Source organism: Simochromis diagramma, unplaced genomic scaffold (genome assembly GCF_900408965.1).
Source record: "Simochromis diagramma unplaced genomic scaffold, fSimDia1.1 OVJJ01000487.1, whole genome shotgun sequence".
Taxonomy (NCBI): Eukaryota; Metazoa; Chordata; class Actinopteri; order Cichliformes; family Cichlidae; genus Simochromis; species Simochromis diagramma.
This window is the reverse complement of record NW_024387305.1, coordinates 3,905,024-3,929,177: the sequence shown is the minus strand read 5'-3', so window position 1 is coordinate 3,929,177 and position 24,154 is coordinate 3,905,024. Positions and strand designations below refer to the sequence as shown.

The following is a 24,154-nucleotide window of genomic DNA, read 5'->3' as shown; positions in this document are numbered from 1 at the left end:
TGGTTGGCACTGATTGTCATTTCTAGCAGGTGTGTGAATTCTTTCTGAACTGAAGAATACAAAAGCTGGCTGAAACACTGCTTTATTAGTTGAAGGACCAGCAGTGTGAGGCAGCCACTGGAATTTAAAACTAGTAGTAATAGTAATGGGGCTGATGCAGGCTGGGTTTTTATTTCTGATGTTTTGGTCTGCCTGTTTTCAGTTTATAGATAAAGCTGAGTATGGTGTGTTTGGGCAAGATCCTGAATTAGACCAGGAAAAATTGGAGACAGTGGCAGATGAAGACGAAACAGAAGATTCTGCACCTCAACTCAAGAGGAGTGCATCACATGGAGATCTTTCAACACCTGAAGCAATGAAGTTACCCAAGTATCTCAATGTCCCAGCCTCCTATGACCAAAAGCAGCTTTTCAAGCCAGAAAGAGGAGTCAGGCCCCTTCCTGAATGGGCCAGGAAAATATTGCTTGCTAGTGCTCCTGCTGCTCCTGTAACTGGAGGAGCAGAAACGGGCAGAGACAATGTGGTTGAAATTTTGTGCCATGTGGATAAAATGTACGTAAGAATCAGGAAAAGGGTCTTCAAATCCAGAGATGCATACAAATATTTGAAACTAGGTACATGCCCCGTTAACCAAGAAAATGAGCACTATTACTACTTTCTCTACTCTTTTGTAACTGGCTGTGGATTCAAGAAAGAGGTTGGTGAATGTCCTAATGTATTTGTTTCATATTTTACTGTGACAAACCAAATGGAAATGTTTATGTTCCAGAGTCATGCAGATTACTTGTCCATCAGCAATGTTCTCCGCTTCAGACAAACCACTCCAGTTTTAAGGGAAATGCCATTTGAAATTCCTCTGCAGTGTCGGTTTCCCAGGTAAGACTATTTTTTTTTTCTTTTTAAAAGATTGTAAAAAAGACTTCCAATCAGCCAAGTGTCCTTAATTTTAAAATTGTCTCCAATTAATTCATTTTAACTATTGCAGGTTCTTTCACTCATACAAAGTTGGCTTCCACCCCAAACTGCGAGGAGGAACAGTTTTCAGAGCACTGAAACAAAAAAGAATGTTCAGCCTCACCCTTGTAGATGGTAAACATTCTAGATTAAATTTCATTGCTGTCCACAACTTGAATTCTTCAAATGGTAGGCCTTAAGTATGTTTTAAAGTAAAGACTTTCAAATATGGCTGGTAACACTAAATATTAAACTCACAAAGTCTTCTATCAAAGTGGAAAGTAGCATCCAAACCTTTTTAATTCTAGGTATGAGTGAGGAAATAGAAATTTGACAAGCCTTTCTGTACAAGGACTTTTTTTTCTTTCTTTCTTTTTTTTTTTTTTTTAAGAAAGTACACCACAGACAAGCTTAAGTTCAAGCAAATGTTTATTTCATATACCATAACAGCTGCCTTTTATTTTGGCATGCAAATGTACACTATGGAGCTACAACAGCATCCATACTGGTGAAAGCTTAGGGAAGGATAAAATGTTCCACAAACATTTTTCAGAACTCATCACAATGCACTCAGTTAGCCAAACATATGCAGCAGCCTGATTTATTTTTGCCTTTTATTGTGCTTTGCCACTTTCACCCTACTAAAGCGTCTGGAAATAATGTCACTGGGACCAAAATCTACACCTTGGGACAGTCGATGTACTTTGAGGCCAGTGTACTTTACACCACAGCAAGCTCTAGAAATAAAAGGCTCTACATCAACAAGTGCTTCATGACCCCTTCCAGCAACCCAGACTCAAATCCTAAATATACAGTCGTTGACAACAATGGGTAATAATTTTACAGTATCATAATTAAAACTGGGGTGACTTGCTGGGAGAGGATAAACCTGTCTGATCTCCAATTCTAGCTGTATGATTGATGGCAAGGTGATGATACAGTCAAAGTTCCTTACTGGTAGCTCGAAGATGGTCCAGAGATTGACTGTGGGAGCTGTCATCTTCAAGGACTCTGCTTCCATGATCTCATCACAGGTAGCCTCAATAGGTTGTATAGAAATGGATGCCATGAAATGCATTATGTAAACACTAAATGCAATGTCTCTTTAGGAACAGTACTTTCACTGTGAGATCTTTATGGGGTCACCTACTCCAACTCGTAATTTGAAGGCTTGTAACTATGATCCAGTGACTGGAAGGTGAGTTGGCTAAACTGAAATTCTACGAGGTGTTACGTTTGTGCTTGCTGTCATCAAATCTTTTGACCCCTGCTTTGTGTTTCAGCTGGAAAGAGCTCTATGGGTATGACACTGTGTGCGCTTGTTGTGAATCAACTTGCTCGCCACCACAGCAAAGGGGTAATTTTTAAATTTACATGAGATGCAATAGCTTTTCACTCAGCTAAGCTTGGCTCATTGCAAGTTGAATGAAGTCTTTTTGATGCAAACTGACAACCAGACAGTCTTGCAGAACACTGAAGGCATGAAAGTGGTCTCACATGTGAGCAAATAAAATTTTAAACTTTTTTTTTTTTTTTTTTTTTTTTTTTCCCCCCCCCCCTCCACCAGCTTCTAGGAAGATAATCTCAAGTCACTCTTGGATGGTTGACTTGACCAGTGAAGATGAACATGTAAAGTCTGAGCCCAAGATGAAGTCCCGTGATGCTGGCATGTTCAACTTGGATGACCCAGATACAGAAAAACATAAGGACTTCCTAAACAATTGGGACCAATAATTTAATGTTTAAACGATCAGAATTGTTTTAAAAATAGCGGCTTTATTTCTTGAACTCTGCACAGTATGCCATTTATGAATGTACAACAATTTGTTTACTGTCAACGGTTCAATTGAAAATTAAAACTCTAAATTGCACTGTCGTCAAATGTTCAGTTTGCTCTTTCGGTATATTTTGCGTAATCATCAACCATCATGTATGCGTTTCGAAGCATCTCCTGGAAATGCGTCATAGCGTTCCTGTACATGCAGTTATGTACCACAAGAGGATGGAAGAGATTCACTGGCTTTGCTCTGATTAATTCAGCAGGAAGTTCAATAACCTCAGTTAAAGAATTGCCAATGAGAATGTGTTTCAGTACCTTTTTCTCAAGGCTTCTTTCTATAAAGGATAGCAAGTCTCGTAACCTCGAATCAACACAGTTTGCGTTCCAGTGTCTTGGGTCTGTGGTGAGAAGCAGATGCATTAGGGCCGTTTTGAAATGAAAATCCTTCAGCGCACTACTTCCTGTCATTGCCGTCTGCCTCTTGTGAAGGAAACGTGCAATTTCAAGTGCTTGAATATGACAAGCATTTTCAGGCAGGCGTTTCGAGAGATGTTCTAGGAGATGGTCTTCATAGCTGGTTAAGGATAGTCTCCAGAAAGTATCTAAATCACTTGAGGACCAAGGTGTGATGAAAAAATAAGCATCATTATTAAATGTAACCACGGGATTCATACTAAAGGTGATCTTCTTGCCTGACTTGAACCTGATCACTAGAGCACCAGGAGCATCAATATAGTGAATATTGAGCTCAAACTCATACTTGTGTGAAATCAGTCTCCATGCTTGTTTTACAGTGCTCTGAAACCATCTGGAGACCAGTGATTTTGACAAGAAAGGAGTGTTCTTTGAGCACAGAAAACCATCACAAACCTCAGTAATTTCTGTCCTTATGTTCTCATTGTGGTCAGAATGCAGCAGGCAAACCATATCTTCATCTGCATCAGAGGTCTGACAGGGGCAATCTTGGGTTTTCTTATTTTCCAAAAGTTTTATTTGACCGCACACTGGCATATTTGAAAAATCCCTCCCTTTGTGGTTACAGAGCTGAATGTGAAAACTAAATGGCTTAGGTGGGGTCAAAGGGACAATGATATTACAGGCACTGAGCATCTGAAAGTCCTCAATCACCATACTGCCATTTTTACCACATATGGTCCTCATAGCATCTAGTAGGTCATTTGCAAATCCTTCCAGAAACTCATCTTTCCTCCACTTCTTTTGAGATGATTCTTGAACGTATTTAGCATAAAAATCGTTAAGAGTGCCGATGTCTGGTAGCTGCACTTCATCAGCAGCGCACGTCACAGGAGAGGCTGCTATTTGTGTCGTTTGGGAATTCCTATTCAGGTATTTCCAACAGAAACGGATCATGGAAATCACTGAGAATGTGTTCCAAATGTACCAGAGGTAATCTCTTTCCCATTCTGCAATTGATTTCTCTGAGGTTTCATTTTCTGATGTCTTGACATTTTTAAAAGGTGTGTCTTGTCCTTTGGAACTAGATATTTCCTTCTCAGGGTCTTGCATGCTGCCCCTGTGGTTTGCCAGGGTCTCCAAAAGAGCTGTCAGTATGGATATCTTTTCCCTTTAGCTCATTAGCATCTTGTGATGTCTTTAAAGCAGCCTCGGGTTCAGCATTATCATTTTTAGGCACACTTGGATCTGATTTAGCTGTGGATCGGCCCCGTAGTAATTCATGATTGGTGCCATGTCCTTCTGACTCTAAAAGTTTGTCTTTTTCAGTGACATTTTGATCAGACTTCTGTTCAGCATGAAAGTTTCTGTCATCTTCAGTCTCATTTTTGTCTGTGTGTATTTTCTCACTGACAGGTGGCATTTCCTGGTCGAGTTTCTCTTCCTCTCTCAGCAGCTTCTCTTCATGCCTTTGCATGTCCTTGTTGACAATATCGTCCCATTCCTCAACTCCAGGGTCATCCCTTGGACACATTAGGAGACCGAGACCCACCACAAACACTCTCAGCAGAGTTTCTTGCATCGTCAGTATTGTCTATGAGTGAATTAAATGGCAGCATTCAGTCAATTATAAAAATGCATGTCATTAATTAGTGATTAATAAAACAAAACACGACTGAATCTAAAACTTTGCAATTATCCATTAAAATAATTCAAAAACAATGTTCCTGCTAGCAAATTTTACAGTGATGCAAGAAAACAGAGAACGAAGCAACTTCCTCTCTTTACTTATTTCTTTCTGTTGTTACTTTATATGCTAAATACTAGATTACTTTTTGCACATGACATTAAAAGAGAAGAAGAATACGCACCAGAAAGTATGTTTATCTCAATAATGCAACGCACTGAATAGGTATAAAGACGGAACTAAGAGATCAACCTTGCACAGCCGCAGGTTCTGTGATCTCTTCCTATTTTAGATGTAGGTTGCCTTCTGTGACTTATTTCCTGCACACCCTGCCCATGTGCTCTGCTGTGACATTTTCCTGTGCAATAGACAGAAGAAAAGATAGCACAGACTTCCTGTAAATGCAACTGCAATTTCAAAATGTCAGAATTGAGCAATTACTTTGAATCGGTTAGACAGTTTTTACCAGTAAGCAGTATGAGGTTGTTTAGATCATTTCATAGTATACTATGAAATGAACGCATTTAGCCACCTACCTTTGTTCAAATAAAAACAATGGTGTTTTATATGCATGAATAGCAGAGAGTGCCTCTGTCTTTTATCTTCTTGTGGGTTTCTAACTGGTTTGTCAAGCTCTATTACAGTCAGTGGGTCCAGGTGCTCTAAAAGAGTTACGTGAAATAAAGTAATCAATATGTGATAACATTAGTAGTTATATTTTAAAAGTGAAGCCTTCGATTTGATTCTTCTGGTTTTGATTACGCAAGTGAGAACAGGCTGAACCCTCACCTCTTAGACAATTACATTTTCCAGCCAAAGCCACAGATATTTGAATGGGTTGAAAGTGTTTTTGCATGTCTTCGTTGTTACGACTACACATTAACACAACTACACCCTCGAAGTTCGGGTTTCTCGAATAAACCTCACCACACACTGCATGCATATTAGCAAATAAAGGCATTCCCAGAAACGATGGAAACTATATGTTCCCTTTAACAGGTGTACTTTTGAGAATGTGGGGTGAATCAGAATTTGTTTTGGCATCACACTAAAGACAGGTGCCTATGAAGGGAGGGGCATGATGACAGATGATGCTGCTCGCTTTGGACAGAGAGTTCGAGAAGCACCTTTCAGTTGGTCAGGGCTATGATGATTGCTAAGTACAACAGCAAAACTTCTATTATGGACACTGTCCTTATATGATTTTTTAAACCTTTGATCTATTCATTGACTCTTGTTTAAAGAGGTAAGTGTATTTTATGTATTTCTTGTATTTATTCCTCTATATTAAACCGATAGCCCAGTCCACATTAAAGCTGTTTTAAAGTAGAAGTCATAGTTTACAGAGATTATAATATCACTATTTAACATGGTGCCTTTAATAAATTATGTTTTATGGCCTAATTAATGAATATCCAGTAAGTTCCAAATGCTTTAAAGATAAGTAATAATCACTTTTAATAAATTTTGACAGTCCAGTGTTGTGATATTTCTCTACCTACTAAGCCTCTAATTCAATAGAAAAAGGAATGCAGAACCAAAAGTCTATTTATCACTTACTTGACTGCTTAATAACACATATAGCATTTGGCCTGATGGTCTATTTTCCCTTAAAATTCAACATTCAAATAGTTGTTTCACAGTATGGCACTCCAAAAGTTGATCTTTGCCATCTTTGATAGATTTCTATATCACATGTAAAATATTTGCAATTATTTTTTAACCATTAATAAATATTTTACTAGAACCTATAATCATTTCTCATAAAAATCTGATTTTATGCCTTTTTTGCCTTATCTTAAACATGTTACTGTCCTTTTTTTAACAGGTTTAAGTATTTGTGAACTAAAGACCCGACACATTTCTCAAGATGGATAAGTTTCGTATGATGTTCCAGTTTCTCCAATCCAACCAGGAGTCTTTTATGAATGGGATCTGTGGTATCATGGCACTAGCTAGTGCTCAAATGTACTCAGCGTTTGAGTTCAGCTGTCCCTGTATGCCAGAGTATAACTACACCTATGGGATCGGACTGCTTCTTATTCCTCCCATATGGTTCTTTTTGTTAGGTTTTGTATTGAACAATAATGTGTCAGTGTTGGCAGAGGAGTGGAAAAGACCCACTGGGAAAAGAATCAAGGATCCAACAATCCTGCGCTACATGTTTTGCTCAATCACACAGAGATCTTTCATTGCCCCTGCAGTGTGGGTGTCTGTCACTCTCATGGATGGGAAGAGCTTCCTCTGCGCTTTCAGCATCAGCTTGGATATTGACAGGTTTGCGAATTCCAGTGTCATTCAAGGAATGTCAGAGACGGAGAAGTTAAAATTCCTGGCACGTATCCCTTGTAAAGACCTGTTTGAGGATAAGGAATTAAGAGAGGCAGCATCGAGATACATCAAGTGTATATCTCAGGTATCCCATTGTTTATTTGCAACCCTGTGTGAGTGGTTTCTAAGTATGACTTTCTGCCAAAATCAAGCAAGATGTGCAATTTCTCTCACCACATTTATGAAAAATATTAATAGTAGCTAAGCTGGTGGCTATATGCCATGATGGTTGTTTGATAAGCCACTTCGATAGCAAACAAAAAACTTAACTTGTATAGCACTTTTCCAAACACATAGTTACAAAGTGTTTACCCGTTCGAAAAAAAAAAAAAAAGGCAGATACCACATGATCCAACATTCAGGCATTCATTCCAACATACACACTTCCATACAGGCAAATAGATGCAAACTATGGCCCAAATAATGGGAGAAAGATTAGGGAAAGCTACTCTCAATCAAGACTTTTTGGCAGTGGTTGAAAAGAAATCACTGAATCGGCTGAACTCGTAGGCTGACAAAGGCTGTTCCAAGGTTATAAGCTAGATAGACTCTGGTTTTAATGTAAAGCACACGGAACAAATAGGAGACCTTCATCAAATGATTTGAGTGATAAGGTCTCACCAGCTTTGATATACAGTGCAACCATAAAGTATCCTTTACTTGTTCCACATTTTTTTATGTTACAGTCTTATTCCAAAATGGATTAAGTTTATTTTTCAGTTCAATATTCTACACACGATATCCCATAATGACAAAGTGGAAAATTGCTTAAAATGTTTGGCAAATTTATTAAAAAAAACAAAACAAAAAACATAACATGCACATAAGCATTCGCAGCCTTTCCCATGTCACTCAAAATTCAGCTCAGGTGTATCCTATTTCCACTGATCCTTTGTTAGACGTTTCTACAAGTTGATTGAAGGCCACCTGTTGTAAATCCAGTTGATTGGACATGAATTGGAATGGCACACACCTGTTAAGCCAATGAAGAGAAGCCACTGTGGGAGAAATATTGACTTCTCATCATTGGCTCCCTGTTAAATCCGGAATGAAATTAAAAATCCTTCAACTCACATACAAGGTCTTGATTAATCAGGGCCAATCTCATCTTAAAGATCTCAGAGTACCAAACACCCCCAGTAAAGCACTTTGCTTTCAGACTGCTGGACTACTTTTGTTACGTAGTGTTTTTAAAAGTAGAATGGGAGCCGGAGAATTCAGCTTGGTTCTTCTGTGAAATCAGCTCCCAGTTTGGATTCAGGAGACAGACACCCTCTCTACTTTTAATATTAGGCTTAAAACTACTCTTTTATACAAAGCATATAGTTAGGGTTGGATCAGGTGACCCTGAATCCTCCCTTAGTTATGCTGCGATAGGCCGCGGTTACTGAAGTCATGATGCATTGAGTGTTATTTTATTGTAGGGTCTTTATATCTTACAATATAAAATGCCTTGTGGTGACTCTCATTGTGATTTGGTGCTATATTAATACCCTCAGAGAGAGGATTCTGTCGAGGTCCAAATGGGCACACTAGTGTAGTTTGGAACCACCAGGACTCTTTGTGGAGATGGCCGCATGGTCAATCTGAGCAATCAAGGTAGAAGGGCCTTAGTCATGGAGGTGACCGAGAACCCAATAGCCATTCCACAGAAATCCAGCCTTGCTCTTTCTCTCGACCCTGACGAGATTAAACAAATATGAAATAAATATTAACTCTTTGGCCTGAATGCCAAGCAATATGTCTGGCAGAAACTGGGCCAATACCATGCCTACGGTGAAGCAAAGGCTGTAAAATCTATGTACATTTTCTATTTTTATGTATTTATTCATTTTGATAAATTCGTAAGAATTTCAAGCTTTTTTTTTTTTTACTTAGGAAAACCTATCATTAAGGGGTGGGTAGAATTTTGTGTTGAAAATAAATTTAACGAAATGTGGAAGAAGTAAAAAGCTATAAATACTTTCCTGATGCACTGCATAAGCAGGGGCCTGCTCATGTAGAGCTTTACGTGTTAATAATAGGACTTGCTATGAAGAACTGAGAGATACAAGTGAAAAGTGAGTTAAAATAATCAAGGCGAGAGAAAATTGAAGTGTCGACTAAAAGTTCCAGATAGTTAAGGTCTGACTTTTGAAATAGACTGGACTGGATGAGTTTAGACATTCTTAGAGATTAAGATATTAGACAGCTTAGAGATTCAAACTTTAGATGTTGTTCAAAGATGATACCAAAAGCTTCTTAGAAGATGATCTAATTACCGCCGATGTGGGGCCGATGTGCTGACTGACCTCCTTAGTGAAACTGTCAGGGCCAAATACAAGAATGTTACTTTTAGTAGAATTGAGAAAAAAAGATAACATTAAATATACAAGTGTGAAATAAACAGTAAAAACACTGCATTTAGAGGATACACCAATATATCTTCATCCAAAAAGCATATTAATAGCCAAAATGGGAAACATACACCGATCAACCGTAACATTATGACCAACTAATATTGTGTTGATTCCTCTTTTGCTGGCAAAAAAAAGTCCTGACCTGTGGATACATGGACTCCATTAGACCCCTGAAGTTCTGCTTTGGTATATGGCACCAAGATGTTAGCAACGGATCCTTTAAATCCTGTAAGATGAGAGGTGTGGCCTCCGTGGATCAGATATGTTTGTCTAACACAGGGGTCCCCAATCCCAGTCCAGGAGGGCCGGTGTCCCTGCAGGTTTTAGATCTCACAATGGGTCAACACACCTGAATCACATGATTAGTTCATTACCAGGCCTCTGGAGAATTTCAATACATGTTGAGAAGGTAATGTATCCATTAAAATCAGCTGTGATGGATCAAGGACACATCTAAAACCTGCAGGGACACCGGCCCTCGTGGACTGGGATTGGGGACCCCTGGTCTAACACATCCCACAGATGCTTGATTGGTCAACACCTCAAACTCTTTGTTGTCCTTCTCAATCTATCCCTGAACCATTTTTGCTTGTTAGTAGGCCTCATTATCCTGCTGAAAGAGGCCACAGACATCAGGGAATACTGTTCTCATGACAGGGTGTAAATGGTCTACATCAGTGCTTAGGTTGGTAATATCAAGGTAACACCCACGTGGATGGCAGGGCCCAAGGTTTCCCAGCAGAGCATTATCAAAGCATTACACTGCCTCTGCCAGCTATCCTTCTTCATAGTGAATCCTGGTGCCAAGTGTTCCCCAGGTAAACAATTCACATGCACCTGACCATCCCAGTGATGTCAAATAAAATGTGACCCATCACACCAGGCTAGCTTCTTCCACTGCTCTGCGGTCCAGTTCTGATGCACACATTTTTGGTCGTCGACATTGCTCAGCAATAATAATAATAATAATAATAATAATAATAATAATAATGTGAGGCACTGTGTATTCTGACACCTTTCTATCAGAACCAGCATTAAGTTTTTTGAGCTACAGCAGCTCATCTGTGGGATTGGCCCACATGGACCAGCCTCCCCACCCTAAACTCGTCAGTGAGCCTTGGTTGCCCGTGACCCTTGTTCACAACTCTTCTTTCCTTGAACTTTTAATAGATACTGACCACTGCAGACCAAGAACACCCCACAGCTGCAGTTTTGGAGATGCTCTGACACAGTGGATCACAATTCAGCCCTTGTCAAACTTGCTCAAATACTAACACTTGCCTATTTTTCCTGCTTCTAAAACTTAGCTTTGTGAACACTAATATATCTCACCCACTAAAGGGTGAGATGATAAGGAGATAATCAGCCTCACCTGTCCGCTAGCTAAATGTTATGTCTGATCGGTGTATGAGCCAATCATGTTGTTCCATTGACACAAGTGCACAATAGATGCTCCTGAAAGTTTTAACATATTATTTTTTCTCCGTCTACTGTAACCACAACATGAATTTTATTCTGTGCTCTAGAGCCATAATAAAGCAGCCTTAGTTGTTAGTGTTTTTTTTTTTTTCAGGTTTGTCCCTATGACCATAAAAAAAAACACTTTTATGGCCTTCTCTCCATTCATTTAGCTGTTTAAAAATAAACCCCCACATACCTGCCTAAAGATTTTGCTAAGATGGGAGCAAAGCGGTGAGCTTTGCTTCTTGAAGGACTTTGGTGTCATCCTTGTTGATTTACACCAACGGTAAAAAAAAAGACATTTATCATTGTGAGTGGCCAATGTTTGTGCTGACTACATCTTCAAACACAGCAGAATGAAGAGCTGAAAGAGCTCAAGCTGTTTTAAGGGATCTTTTGAGGCTCTTTTGAGGGAAGTCTGGCTCATGTGATCCAATTTTTAATTATGCAGATTTCTTTTGTTTCCCTGGCAGAAACAATGTGGATAAACAGGCCAAAACCAAAATAAATAGAACACAAAATGTTGGTATTGTCCAGCTGCTGGTATCAGTCAATAATTTCTCCATTAAAAAGTAATGGTAGCTGAATTCCACAGTCTTGGTATTGTTCGTGCTGACTCATTGTCACTCGAGTAGCTGAATAGAAAAGACGTATTGTTACTGTTATTAGTACCACCTGCAGTTTTTCTCCATGGCGAGTCAAAATGACTGACAACAAAATGACAACACTGCCTTTAGCTGACAATATTTAATTAAAACATTTTTTTTGGTGAGTTTGTATTTGGCTGTTTCAAGTATTGTTCAGCTGAACAGATTTAGATTTGACTCTTAAGCCAACTAAATGAATAGCTAAATAAGGAACCAAAGATTCACCATCTTTCTAAACTGTAGAGAGTTGTCCTTTAAAAGGCATTTACGCAATCAAATTTAATTCACAAAAAAAAAATAATAATATGAATAATCTAATTAAATAAAACCATCAAAAGAGTACCAATGTGGGCCCTCGTGACCTCAGTGTCTCTAAAATCCTGGCTTCAGCCCTGGCTGTCATTTCACTGAACTATTTTAACTTCAAAACAAGGAAAACTAATTTTAGTTTCCTTGCTTTATTCCTCAAAGACTGCTCTTAACTTAAATCTCCCTGCCAGACTATAATTCACTTTACAGTTTGAGCTCACTGAAGCTTTCCTGCTGGCTTATTAGAGCAATAGATAAGCCTTGAAATTTATTATTCATGGAACTGGGACCTCTTCCACTTCTTCCAAAAACACCCACACTGTTATTTAGGTCTTTGATCAGCTGAAGGGCAATTATACAGGCTTAAAAGTAAGATATCTCTAAAAAGTCAGTTGATATACAGATTCTGTTAATGAGCTACGACGCTGTCAAGAAGCTGCTAAATATGCCTTCTTCACCACATCTGATTTTCAGTATCTGCACAAGCACAGATAAATCAGAAGGAGTGAAGATTAGCAGGATGTCTATGTGTGATCCTTCTATCTAACATCTATAGTTTGTTTATAGTGCATCATTAGAGAGCTCAAAATAGTGGTCATTTTGCTGGATTTATCATTTCTGTATTTCACAGGCATGCGGATGGATGGTTTTGCTCATGATGACCTTCACTGCCTTCCTGATCCGAGCTATTCGGCCATGCTTCACCCAGGCCGCCTTCCTCAAAACCAAATACTGGTCCCATTATATTGACATTGAACGCAAGATGTTCGATGAAACCTGTAAGGAGCACGCCAAGAGCTTTGCCAAGGTTTGCATCCAGCAATACTTTGAGAACATCAGCGGAGAGATGCGAAGCTTCCACCGCCATCACAGCAAACACGACAGCGACAACGAAGACGAAGACACGTGGAAGAGTGATGAGGAAAAGCTGTTGGGTATCAGAGCCCAGGATGATATGAACAAAGTTTTGTGGAACTGGCACACCTGTAAGCCACCTCTGGCTCTGAGAAAAGAACATGAAGATGGTGAAAAAAAGGGGGAAATGAATGGAAACATTAACGGGGAAATAAATGGGTTTGTAAAGAGCCACACTCACGATGTGGAGAAAAAAGAGTGGGCGGTGTATTACAGTAAGGTCTAAAGAGTTCAAAGAGAAACTATTTTTTTTCCAGAGTATTTTATTTGCAAAAGATAGAATATATATTATCGCATTCTGCACTGCAGTTTAAGCTTTATTTAAACGCACACTATTTTAACTGACTGGTTGACTGATGATATAATCTATATGTATGTAGCTATGTATAATAGATTTTAAGAAAACAAAAACTGTCGACATATTTCTGGTTCACATACAGTTCAGTTTACAGAGAACATGTCTGGCACTGGGTGTAATCCAAAGTCTGTTGTTTTCATTTCTGTGTTTTATCTGTTTGTCATGAATTATTGTCGAAAACACGCTCTCATCGTTCCCCAAGGGACTGAGCTTGGCGGAAATCTGAAGTCTGTAAATTCTAGGCTGCTAATAAGTGCTGCTTTATCAGGCTGATAGTAAAGCATTATTAGAGCACACTGGAGAGTTCTCATTGATAACACTAATGAATGTTTGTATTGCTCTCAAGTGCAAGGCCACCATAAATATTCCCAGAGCAGAACTACACAGAAATGAAAACATCGCTCAGAAGAGCTCCGTTTACATCAAGCACCCACTGTGTCTCGTGCAACCTATATCTTAAAAAACAATGAAAAGTTGATCTTGTTAGCGATAAAGGACACTTCTTGCTTATTTCTGTATGCACAGAGATTTTTCTGAAACGGCTTCTTGCCTTTTCTGCTGTGGCCTGTAGATGAATAATGGCAGCTAACTGAGGCTGCTGTGCACCTGAGATTACTACGTGGATTGTCTCTGAATATAACGCTACAGAAATACTGCATTTGCAATAAAGCAAACCTAAGATTTATGCAAAAACTAAAGGTTGCCGCAGTCAAAACAATTTACATGTCACTGCGAAAACAAGGTCTACATTTGCATCTTCTTTATTTGCTTGCTCAGCCCCAATTCTGTCACTCACTCCCTGGTAAACCCTATTTTACAATCACCGAGCAAATACTTTGCTTCTGTTCTATTTGAAAAGGCTTTTAAATATTTATTTCAGAAAAATGTAATTAAAGCTGAATATGTAACCTTTTTGATATACCTATATAAAGATGGGTAATAAAAAGCATCTTATTACAGTGTTTGGCTATCATATGCCACTAAGACAGCATCAGTGGAGCGTCCAATGCTGCTGGAAAGCTGGGGTAACTTTCTTTCAAAATATATTGTTGTCCTGATGGCGGTGGTAGAAATGGTATCTACAACACTGGTCCAACATCTCCAAAATGGTTTAATTGCATTGTGATCCGGTAACTATGATTTTCACATAGGGTAAGGGTTAGGGTTAGTGACCCCTCGTGCTCTGTGCGGGTACTGTCATCCCCGAAGAGCCCATTCTCTTAGAACAACAGAAATTTCCATAATTTCAGAAAATCTGTCAAGATGGAATGACCTTTCTCCCTAAAGGGATAAGCAGGCCAACGCAATAGCAGCAAAATGCTCCAAACAGCCTAACAGAGCTGCTGGACTCCCTCACTATAGAGGTGAAGAGTTCACGTTTTTCCTTTAATTTGTCTCCTGTCCACGTCTTCAGCAAGCTGTCAACACAATGGTGTTTTTCCCATATTTCACAAGAGGGCGTCCTGTTACCAAAAGCATCACCTTTCACATGCCTACAGTGGCAACACAACCTTTAGCTACAACACATCGGGTCGGTCAAACTTGTAAGAACCCAACAATGCACGCACTGTGTTAAAGAGAATATTTAGGCTCATGCTTCTGTGCAGCCAATCCAGCTGTTCCCCCGTACTCAGGAGTAATGCCATTTCTAGAGCATGGTGGAGGAAGGAGGAGAGGAGGGGTAAATGAAAATGGCATGTATCCTATTGAACTCTCTCCCTCCCTCTTTCCCTGCCCTTAGGGATTAGAGGAGCAGCACTCCCCTTGACCGCTTCGCAGCTTGCCCAGTAGCCCAGCAGCTGTTCTCTCCCTCAGTGAATTGGCAGCCGGGGCTCCTGGTGTGGGGGTGGCATGAACACAACGTCTTTGTCTGTCATTTTTCTCTTCCCACTTTTTATCTTATCTATACAATCTCATATGCAGACGTACTTCCTGATTCATGTTCTTTCTATTGGTTCTCTTGTCACAAAGCAGTGACATCATCATTTACATATATATATATATAATATTAGATCAAACAAAGCAAATATTCAAAACAAAAGCGAGTATCACACTATTACAAAAATACCGTTTGGTTATGTGTGAAGTGAGGAATGACGATGAATCATTTATTCTTTTTCTGACCTCCATTTCACACAAATGGCTTTGTTTTGGTTGTCAGGACATCAGCCATGCGCATATCACTGACCGGGGCCTCCCTTGACTTTGCTGCAAGTGTCTCTTTTCTCTCCCTCTCACATATACAGGCACAGGGGTGTGCGCATACAGACACATACACATCAGCATGCTTGCAGGAGCCCTATTCGTCAGTGTCTGGCTCATTCTGCCTTCCTTCTGCCTACAGATTGGAGGACAGAGGTAGCAAGGGAGGGCTGAGGGAGAGGAGAGTTGCGAGGCAAAACGGCTGGTCACATGAGCAGAGATCTGTTTACAAACCCAAGGCAGAGCAGAGCAAGAGGAGGAAGGGAAAGGCGAATCGCAGGCTCTCTCTCTGAGCACCATTATAGATTGAAAGAGGAAGAAGGGAAGCCTGCCATGACAAAGCCAGCTGGAGGTGCAAGAGGCTGAATGCGACACACGCAGACACACTCTTGCGCACACACCGCCTTTGTCTCAGATTTTTTTTTTTCTTCTCAATTGAAGCAGCAGATGGTTAGAGGGAGAGTAGGATCCCCCCCTACGCGCGCACACATCCACTGACTGAAACACAAACACACACTCGCAAGCAAAACACCAAACCCAGCAAGAGGACTGTTGTTGACTGCATGGAGCTGTCCTCACTTTGTTTGGGCTTTGAAGGAAGCATATCTTTGCCTTCTGTGCTGAGGAGAAATATCAACTGCAAGATCAGAAGACTGGAGGAGGAGACAACAGAGGAGACAAGAGGGGGATGAGACTTGTGAAAATCCCCTGTTAAAAAAAGCAGCTTTTCGAGGAAGACAAAGCACAGATTAATGTCAGATAATTGCCTTCAATGGGTGAGGACTGTCATTTTGAAAGCTAGCTGTTACTGAGTTTCGTGAAGGGACGACACTGCAGACACAAAGTGAAGTCAAAGAGGCCCCTTTCTGGTGGAAATGTAAGTATTTCCTGTTACAAAGCAGCCCGTGTTGTTTACCACACTGCGATCAAGCGAGAATCAGTTTCTCACAGTAACAACTGCTGAGCTGCACCTGGTGTGAGATATATGAGAAACAATCATCTCATCTAAACAGGTTTTCTTTGTCTCTTTTCTCTTCTGTGATGACATCATTCTCACTGGGATCCAGGAGCACATGAGGTCTCCAGTCCTGGTCCAAACCTCAGTCCCAAATCTCCCAATCTTAACACAGAGCGGTTAATCCAGATTTGGGAATGTTGGGCAGCACAGATTGCTGAGCCAACAAAACCACACCTCCAGAGGATTTGTGGAATCTGAGCAAATCTTGATGGTTGTTGTTTGCGGGAGCTAGCACAACCCAAGAAAAAGAGCAATCCAGCTCAGTGTAACTGAATCTAGACTCCAAAACAGATTTCAGTGTCCGAAGCTCCAGCCCACGAGTTTGGCTTGTCTCCAGCCTTTTCCTGACAGGGCCTGAATTTACTGCGGCTGCCTTGGGAGTCACATTTCATGCAACCATTCCAATGGTGTAACGGTAAGTGAGTGGATTCCTTGGCACTTCTCTAAATATATGAGAGATGGAAGCACATGTACTTACTTCATAAACTAAGTTACTTAGTTGCTGGCTGTTGGCTAATGGGATTCAGATAATGGATGTGCTTGTGAATGGGCAAATTGCAGGGAGTGGAGGCCTTAGATAGTGTTTTGAAGAGTGAGCTGAGAGCACTTAAAATAAGCTGCTTTCCAGAACATGTTGTTTCGTTTGGGGTTTTTTGTTGTTGTTGACAACTGTGACATTTTATTCTGTTACCTTGCTCCATATTTTTTCTTTTTTTTCTTTGGGGTGATTCCTAATTGTATCTTTCATTATGCTACAATAGGTCTTTCCTATGAAACCCTCCACCCGGTTCTTGTAAATCCCCCAACCCCCAGCCATGTCAAATTACCCTTCCCATACCCCCCACAGTGTGCAAGCTGTACCCATTCATTCACTCTAAAGAGAGACACATGGACATTTAGAGGCTGGCAAAGAGCATCCTCGCTACAAATTAATAGGAACACATGTGGCCTGTGGAAGTGGGGCTTCCTCTGCTATTGTTTTACCAAATGGCCCTTGTCCCCCAAGTTCATTCTGTTTAATGCATCACACCCCCCCGCCACCTGCAACGCACACATATTTCGATTGTACCACACAGACACCACGCAGCTTTGCTTTTCCATCCCCGAGCGCACACACACACGAGCTCACACTCTACCAGTCATCTCTGTAGTCTGTGGAACAGATGGTGGTGTGGCGGAAGTGATGTCTGCCCTTCATGTTTGTCTTGTTCACAGCAAATTAACGCACAGTCCTATGAGCGTCTCAGTTGCCACCACAGTGCCAGTCACAGTTCCCCAGACACACCTGCAACTAAGCACTTACTAAATTTGAACCCTTAACAAATGCTGTGAGTAAAGCTTGTGATTTTTGTGGAGTTTATCTAGAGTGTCACATGCGTTTGCAATTTATAGTTCCACATCAGCAGACACACTCAGCTTTACTGGCACTAGAAGCTTGTCCATGTTCTTGTTAATGATCAACGTTTGTGTACTTGTCTTCAATGATTAATCTTTCTTTTCATTTTATATTGGAAATAAAGTGTTTATGATTTGCCAATAAGAGTTTGGGCGTTCCCTTTATTCCTTAGAAAGGAAAATTACCTTCTACCAGAGTAATTGCTCAAACAAACTGCACAGTCTAATGTTTATGCTATCAGTTTCACTTTAAACTGTCGGTGCTAACGGCTGCATACTTTAAATCTTTGTAGATAGCTGGATATAGTGGGAGATTAAACAATGCTGCAGTCTCTTTTTCAGCATCTCTCTGTTTAAAGCTGAAGAAATGCAGCTTTAAAAAGACAGCAACCCTAAACCAATTTCAAATTCATGACCTATAAAAGAAAACAGGATTTTATTATGTTTTTCTCTCTCATGGGCATCCCATCAAAGAGTTGAAATGAGAAAGTCTTCTAATTCCTCAAACTTGATTTTACATGTTGGACTTTTACCTTAGAAGGTGGCAAACAAGTTAAGTATGTAATCTGTTATTTCAAAACTTTTCCTGGTAGGATGCCAGTGTGGTTTGGGTTCTCAGCGTTCTGAACACTACTGCAGCATGGGGTCTGACATCTATCACCTGCCGCTCAATGTCTATGTCATTGTTCTGGGCATCGGCCTCTTCGTCTTCATGCTCAGCCTCATCTTCTGCTGCTACCTTTTCAGGTAGGTCGGGCGAGTCTGAGATAAACAAACCAGTAGTTCGAGATTTTTGGGCAAGTTTGAGCAAGCTTTGGAACACGCTGCCACGGCAGCTTCAACTTAATTCCTAACCACCTTGGCAGTCAGCGATCTTCACGTATTTGATGTGTTAATGTTAGCAGCGAATGTCATACAAGTTTACCAAGCAAGTGTTGAGCTGCCAAAGGTGTGACATGTTGTTTAGAACTGTTAAAACACAATTTATGCTTGGATTTCTTGTGTAGAACAACAAATATTCTCTATATAAGGCAAAAGCAAAGCACTTAGAAAAAAAGGTTGCTGCTATTCATGAACTCCAATCATTTTTACTGACTCTGCAGTTCACCACAGAGTATTTTAGCACATTCTACCTCATGTCTTTCATTTTTGACTATATCTTAGTCATTTTGTTTCACTCTTCTTGCATACATGGGTGTTGGGTTTCTTTTTGTTTTTGGTTTGTTTGTTTTTTTTTTTGGGGGGGGGTGTGTTCAGATGAAGCTATTTTTAGTGGAGGTGGGGGAAATAATAATACAGCAAAATGCTGCATTGATCTCTTTTGTTTATTGATACATTTTACCCATATATTGATTGTAAGACTTTCCGACATTGATTTAATAAACCAATGTGTTGAGAGTTGTAGAATCTTTGTATTATGATAGTGAGATAATTGTGGGCAACATACTCTAACAGCATTATATCATTGCTTACCCTGTGATTCCCTAGATTTCAGCGAAAGGCTGTTAAGGCCACTATATGCCACGTGTACAGCACCAGTGCAGGAAAATTAGTGACCACTGGCCATCTAAAGCAAAACAGAGAAACAAAGTTACTGGAGTTTCATTTACAACATTCCAAATCAATATGAATGCTGCGTGTTGTACAAAGTTCATGTGTTTGTTAAAGCAAAGTGTATTTCCTTATGCTTAGTGTATTACGTTCATGAAATGATATTGTCAGGATGTCAGCACTGTATTTTTGGACCATTGTGCTACACCCAATAAATGAGGTTAGTGCAATTAGTGTAAAGGACTCATAAAAAATGTCTGATTTAAAAAATAAACAAATCATTTTTAAAAAAAGACATAAATAGTACAACTAATGCTGTTATCAAATTTTCTTCAGATAGTAATGAACATCCTGCCAGGCTCAACATGATTATGAGTAACATTTTGAAATATTAGTCGAGAATAAAATTGCAAACAAGTTTCTATAAATGTTGCTAATTTAACCACAGTAATGGACTGGAGGAACAGGAAATGCGAGCAGTTCTGTGAAATTAAGTTAGGATTGAGTGGTGTGTGCGTGTGTGTGTGTGTTTTATCTTGCAATCACAAGTCAGGATCCACAGAACTTAAGTCACAGTTGTTACAGATGTTGTTTTCTTTGTGTCTCTCCCAGGTTGAAGCAACAAGGAACTAGGGAGCAGTTCAGTTACAATGAGGTATGTCAATGCAGTATCTGCCACTGTGGGTGCACATGTAACACCAGCTTCTTAGGCCTGTTATAAATACAAGTGTAACATCTTAGGCTGATATCGCCAACTGTGAAATCTAACACCCCCTCTTTTAGATGACCTCGAATCCATCTATGTGTCGCTACGTTCTGGTTTCAAAATGGTAATCCGTGTGATGAGGCCCCATACACTAAACTGGTAGCAGAGTGTTAACAGTGTAGCGTGTTGACAGTTGGTAATAATGCTTTCAGACAGGGAAGGTTGAACAGGAACTGCAGGTTTTTTTGTTTTCTCTGCATTTATAATGATTTTTTTCCCCATGTAGTTGTAAATCAACACATATCAGTTATGTTTTCACAAAAATGCCGTTTTACACTGTATCTTTTCTGCCGTGTAACACCCCAGTTGACCCATGATGCTGACGCATAGATCACATGACCCAACACATTTCTTCTTTCTCTCCCCTTTTATTCTGCAGGTGGTGCTGAAGGGGGCAAGCAAAAAATTAAGCCTTCTTGGAGTAAGTCATAGTTTCTTATAAAATGTGAACCAGACCTATGTTAAACAATGTCAGCTGTTTGTTGCCCACATTGTTTATGTGCCAGTTTAGATGAGATCATTATGTGCTGGGAATGTTTGGCTGGTTCTTTCAATCAGTTTCTCCTTCAGACGTTATTAGCGTGCTGCACGTACTCAGGGTGGAGATGTGCTGAAAATATCTTAAATACTGTCAGTGTGAGAGTGCCTGCAGAATGTAGGGCTCCAGGAATAACTGCACTCATTCAAAATGCATTATAAAAAACATCTCTGTCCTGCCTCTTGTGATTTTGTTTAAAAAAAAAAAAAAAAAAAACAACTTCTAAGTATTTTGTTTAAAACCAAGGCTTAGGGCTAATTTTGGTATAAATTCAATATCCAATTTCTCTTTTTAGTTTGAAATAGCCCTGCTGCCTGAAAACACAGTTAAGATAAAAGCACATTTTCACAACACTGACATACTTGCACTTTAAAGCAAAACGGTAAATTAATTTACCACTTAAATTTAGCTACAAAAAGGCAAGTGTATTAGGTTTGTAAGGATATATATATATATATATATATATATATATATATATATATATATATATATATATATATATATATATATATATATATATATATACATACATACATACATATACATACCGAATTTCCCAGAGGAACCCACCCGAGGGATTAATAAAGTTTTATCTTATCTTATCTTATATGATGTCTATAACCAGAAAAAAGCCAACCGAACTAACCTCTGTGTCGTTTGTGCTCTGCAGCAAACCTGTGCAGTGTGTCTGGAAGAATTCAGGACCCGAGATGAGCTGGGAGTGTGTCCGTGCTCACATGCATTTCACAAGAAGTGAGTGTTAATAAAACAGTGATGTGAAAAGCTCAGTAGAAATAGTAGCTGCAATTATATGCCGTTCTCTTCGGTTAAGTTAAATTAATGTCATTCTCATTAGGCGTGGCGAGGTCACAACAAACTAAATGCTTTGTGTGGGACACACTGAGAGGCAGCCTTTACTTTAATCTTAGCGAAAAGAATAAACACAAACGGGTTGCAATGTCACAGTGATCCTGTGAGGACAAATCTACTTAATTTGAATTTAATTTACCCACTAGATTAATAAAACAGGCGTCAGTGAAAGCTACGGGTTGTTTTGCAATAGCATTTGCACAACTGTTTATTTCCCCTTTTTTATTCCAATGACTGCAAAACTGTTTTTAACTGTTAGCTTGGCTGCTTGTCTGTATGGTTGCAAATATGATAACTATAATCAAATATTGATACTATCGATTGATATTAGTGTGATTGGATCGATGCTTTGTTTCTATTCTCTCAGTTCAATATGCAGCACTCTGAATTGTGCTAAATAAATTATTCATTTATTGATTTTTGGGAAATAAAAAAATTGATCTCAAACCAAACCTTACTTAACAACCCTGCTTTAGAGACGGGCACATTTACAGTTTCAAAAAAATCCAGTTTCGTAACACATGAGAATCTACAAGGTGTGTTTTGTTATGTTGTTCTGTTAACTAATTATTGTGGAAAGTAAAAAGCCAAGTGATTTAGTTGTCATTAAAATGAGCCCAAAAATTAGCAGATTGTGAAATTCTACTTAGAGGGTGCTCATAAGGTTGACTATAAAGTCAGTGGCCATAAATGGTTAAAAAATATTTTTCTTATTCTTCTAGAAACACACAAAGAAAAAAAAAAAAAAGGTTAAACCAAATGCTGGATGTAAAATTTTAATTGGGGGAATTTTAGTGTTACTTAATATTCTCACCTGAGGACAGACCCAACCTAGTGGACTGGTTTTCCCAGCTTCTTGTTTTTGTGTAACACCGGTTAAGCTGTTTTTTAGGTTAACCAGTGTTACACTAAAGCAGTGGTTCTTTAACCTGCGCCACACTGCCCATTCTGTCATCAATAATTAACTCTAAAAAGGATCCACTTAGAATTTTTGTAAAGTAAGTGTGAGTGTTGTTTCACCACTCTTAGAACTTCTGCTTTATTATAATAGGTGGCACAAACAAAACGCTGTTTCGTAGTATTTAGACATGGTCACAAAATTTGGTAGCAGTGATGTTATTTTACATAATCCAACAGCTTCATATAATCTGGTAGAAAATTTGACAAATTACAGATTATATTTGCGATCATATCTAAATACTTTAGTATTGATGTGTGCAAATGCAAAAATGATGTGAAAAACATTTGCAGCAGTTGAAAATCCCAAGGAAGTAGAGCAAGGGAGTCCTGTGTGACATCTGCTGGTGGCACTTTTAAATGACAAAAGTTACTTTACTTTCTCCAAAAAGTGCAGAGGCGTCAATTTAGCTCAGTGGGTGAACAGGTTACAACATGACGCATGGCTGAGATGCAGCAGCCTGCGCCCCTTTTCTGCATGTCGTACCCCTCTCGCTCCACCGCAGCAGTACTGCTGTGGGAGATGTTGTCGTTTTTCATTTCAACAGGAAACAAAGTTCTTTCCTGCTATTTTAAGCTTTAAAAGTTGACTTAAAAAAAAAAAAAAAAAACCAAAACTAAAGCAACAATAATAGTGTCCCGATAATAAATCCTGAGTAATAAAAAAAACCCCCAGCTATGCAGTATTATTTCAAGCTGTTATTTTTCTTGTCCTGTCAGGTGCCTGCTTAAGTGGCTAGAGATCCGCAGCGTGTGCCCCATGTGTAACAAGCCCATCCTGCGGCTACACTCGGACGCTCCCCAGGGTGCCGAGGGGCCTATGGACCCAGAGGAGGTGTGAACGAGCCATCGGAAGAAGAGAAAAGACTCCCTTTACAGAAAACACACACATTAAATACACTAGAGAAGATGAACAAAAGGGTCATCTTGAAGAAATGTTAAAGAGCCCCAAGTAGCAGCTTTGCTGCTGACCTTTGAGCAGTTATGCTTTCATGGGAACTGAATATTGATAGCACCAACATGATTTGGTCAAATCAGTCAGAAAGGGTGAATGAATAGGATCTTTCATTAAAATGCTCCTAGTTCTACTTCCATGTTGCACTGTTCACCAAAAAAAGAAAAAAAAGACAGGAAAAGGAGCAGCAATAGAAAGTTGGATCATTGCCACTGTCACTGGACGACTGGTGCAACGCTGCCGGAGAGAAATGACTCTACTGGCATTGAGCAGGACATCAAATTACAGGATCAGTATGGATACCTCTAATATCTCAGGGGTGTTACCAATACAGCCAGCACAAACCACGTCAATCACCCTATAACCCTGTGCCATACATGCATCTTCAATACTGCCAATTTAGGTGAAATGCTCCAGGAGCCAGAGGCAGCTACACCCTCTGGCTGAAACAGACCAGCCGGATTACAACCACGACGATTTAAGTAGATGATGTTGTTACCGATTGTGTCCCAGGCCCTTTTCCCTTTAAAAAAAAAAAAAAAGACTGATAGAAAACTAGTCTTGCCTGTATGTATTGTATGTAATGTCTCCCTATATATATTGTCCTTTTGTATTTTAAATAAAGCGTCATGTAATGTATTGTAACA

The 24,154-nt window shown here is 39.5% G+C and overlaps 4 protein-coding genes across 4 annotated transcripts; 3 read left to right on the top strand and 1 right to left on the bottom strand.

The window, feature by feature from the left end:
* The first annotated feature begins 84 nt into the window (after positions 1 to 84).
* On the top strand, positions 85 to 2,716 carry zp3c (zona pellucida glycoprotein 3c). The gene is made up of 8 exons (XM_040004939.1): positions 85 to 697; positions 770 to 876; positions 986 to 1,089; positions 1,602 to 1,785; positions 1,865 to 1,988; positions 2,064 to 2,152; positions 2,238 to 2,311; positions 2,522 to 2,716. The coding sequence occupies exons 1-8, from the start codon at positions 146 to 148 to the stop codon at positions 2,686 to 2,688; spliced, it is 1,401 nt and encodes a 466-aa protein (XP_039860873.1). The 5' UTR covers positions 85 to 145; the 3' UTR covers positions 2,689 to 2,716.
* Positions 2,508 to 5,153, bottom strand: LOC120717096 (inositol 1,4,5-trisphosphate receptor-interacting protein). The gene is made up of 2 exons (XM_040004938.1): positions 5,020 to 5,153; positions 2,508 to 4,742 (listed from the first exon to the last, which is right to left on the bottom strand). Exon 2 carries the CDS (start codon positions 4,259 to 4,261, stop codon positions 2,840 to 2,842), a length of 1,422 nt encoding a protein of 473 aa, XP_039860872.1. The 5' UTR covers positions 4,262 to 4,742; positions 5,020 to 5,153; the 3' UTR covers positions 2,508 to 2,839.
* A 721-nt stretch (positions 5,154 to 5,874) lies between these two features.
* LOC120717098 (calcium homeostasis modulator protein 1) lies at positions 5,875 to 14,191 on the top strand. Its single transcript, XM_040004940.1, has 3 exons — positions 5,875 to 6,081; positions 6,664 to 7,251; positions 12,614 to 14,191. The coding sequence occupies exons 2-3, from the start codon at positions 6,706 to 6,708 to the stop codon at positions 13,121 to 13,123; spliced, it is 1,056 nt and encodes a 351-aa protein (XP_039860874.1). The 5' UTR covers positions 5,875 to 6,081; positions 6,664 to 6,705; the 3' UTR covers positions 13,124 to 14,191.
* Positions 14,192 to 15,677: 1,486 nt separating this feature from the next.
* zgc:175214 (uncharacterized protein LOC557610 homolog) lies at positions 15,678 to 24,049 on the top strand. The gene is made up of 7 exons (XM_040004943.1): positions 15,678 to 16,334; positions 16,525 to 16,890; positions 18,464 to 18,617; positions 20,034 to 20,076; positions 20,567 to 20,608; positions 21,396 to 21,478; positions 23,273 to 24,049. Exons 2-7 carry the CDS (start codon positions 16,866 to 16,868, stop codon positions 23,391 to 23,393), a joined length of 468 nt encoding a protein of 155 aa, XP_039860877.1. The 5' UTR covers positions 15,678 to 16,334; positions 16,525 to 16,865; the 3' UTR covers positions 23,394 to 24,049.
* The last annotated feature ends 105 nt before the right edge of the window (positions 24,050 to 24,154 follow it).

Bases quoted from the DNA above. Each gene is read 5' to 3' on its own strand.
- zp3c (XM_040004939.1), top strand. From the start codon at position 146: ATGGGGCTGATGCAGGCTGGGTTTTTATTTCTGATGTTTTGGTCTGCC. The intron at 1,786-1,864 runs GTAATAATTTTA...CTCCAATTCTAG, and splicing joins ACAGTCGTTGACAACAATGG to CTGTATGATTGATGGCAAGG. The intron at 2,312-2,521 runs GTAATTTTTAAA...CCCCTCCACCAG, and splicing joins CTCGCCACCACAGCAAAGGG to CTTCTAGGAAGATAATCTCA.
- LOC120717098 (XM_040004940.1), top strand. From the start codon at position 6,706: ATGGATAAGTTTCGTATGATGTTCCAGTTTCTCCAATCCAACCAGGAG. The intron at 7,252-12,613 runs GTATCCCATTGT...TGTATTTCACAG, and splicing joins ACATCAAGTGTATATCTCAG to GCATGCGGATGGATGGTTTT.
- zgc:175214 (XM_040004943.1), top strand. From the start codon at position 16,866: ATGCAACCATTCCAATGGTGTAACG. The intron at 20,609-21,395 runs GTAAGTCATAGT...TGTGCTCTGCAG, and splicing joins AAAAATTAAGCCTTCTTGGA to CAAACCTGTGCAGTGTGTCT. The intron at 21,479-23,272 runs GTGAGTGTTAAT...TTGTCCTGTCAG, and splicing joins TCACATGCATTTCACAAGAA to GTGCCTGCTTAAGTGGCTAG.
- LOC120717096 (XM_040004938.1), bottom strand. From the start codon at position 4,261: ATGCAAGACCCTGAGAAGGAAATATCTAGTTCCAAAGGACAAGACACA.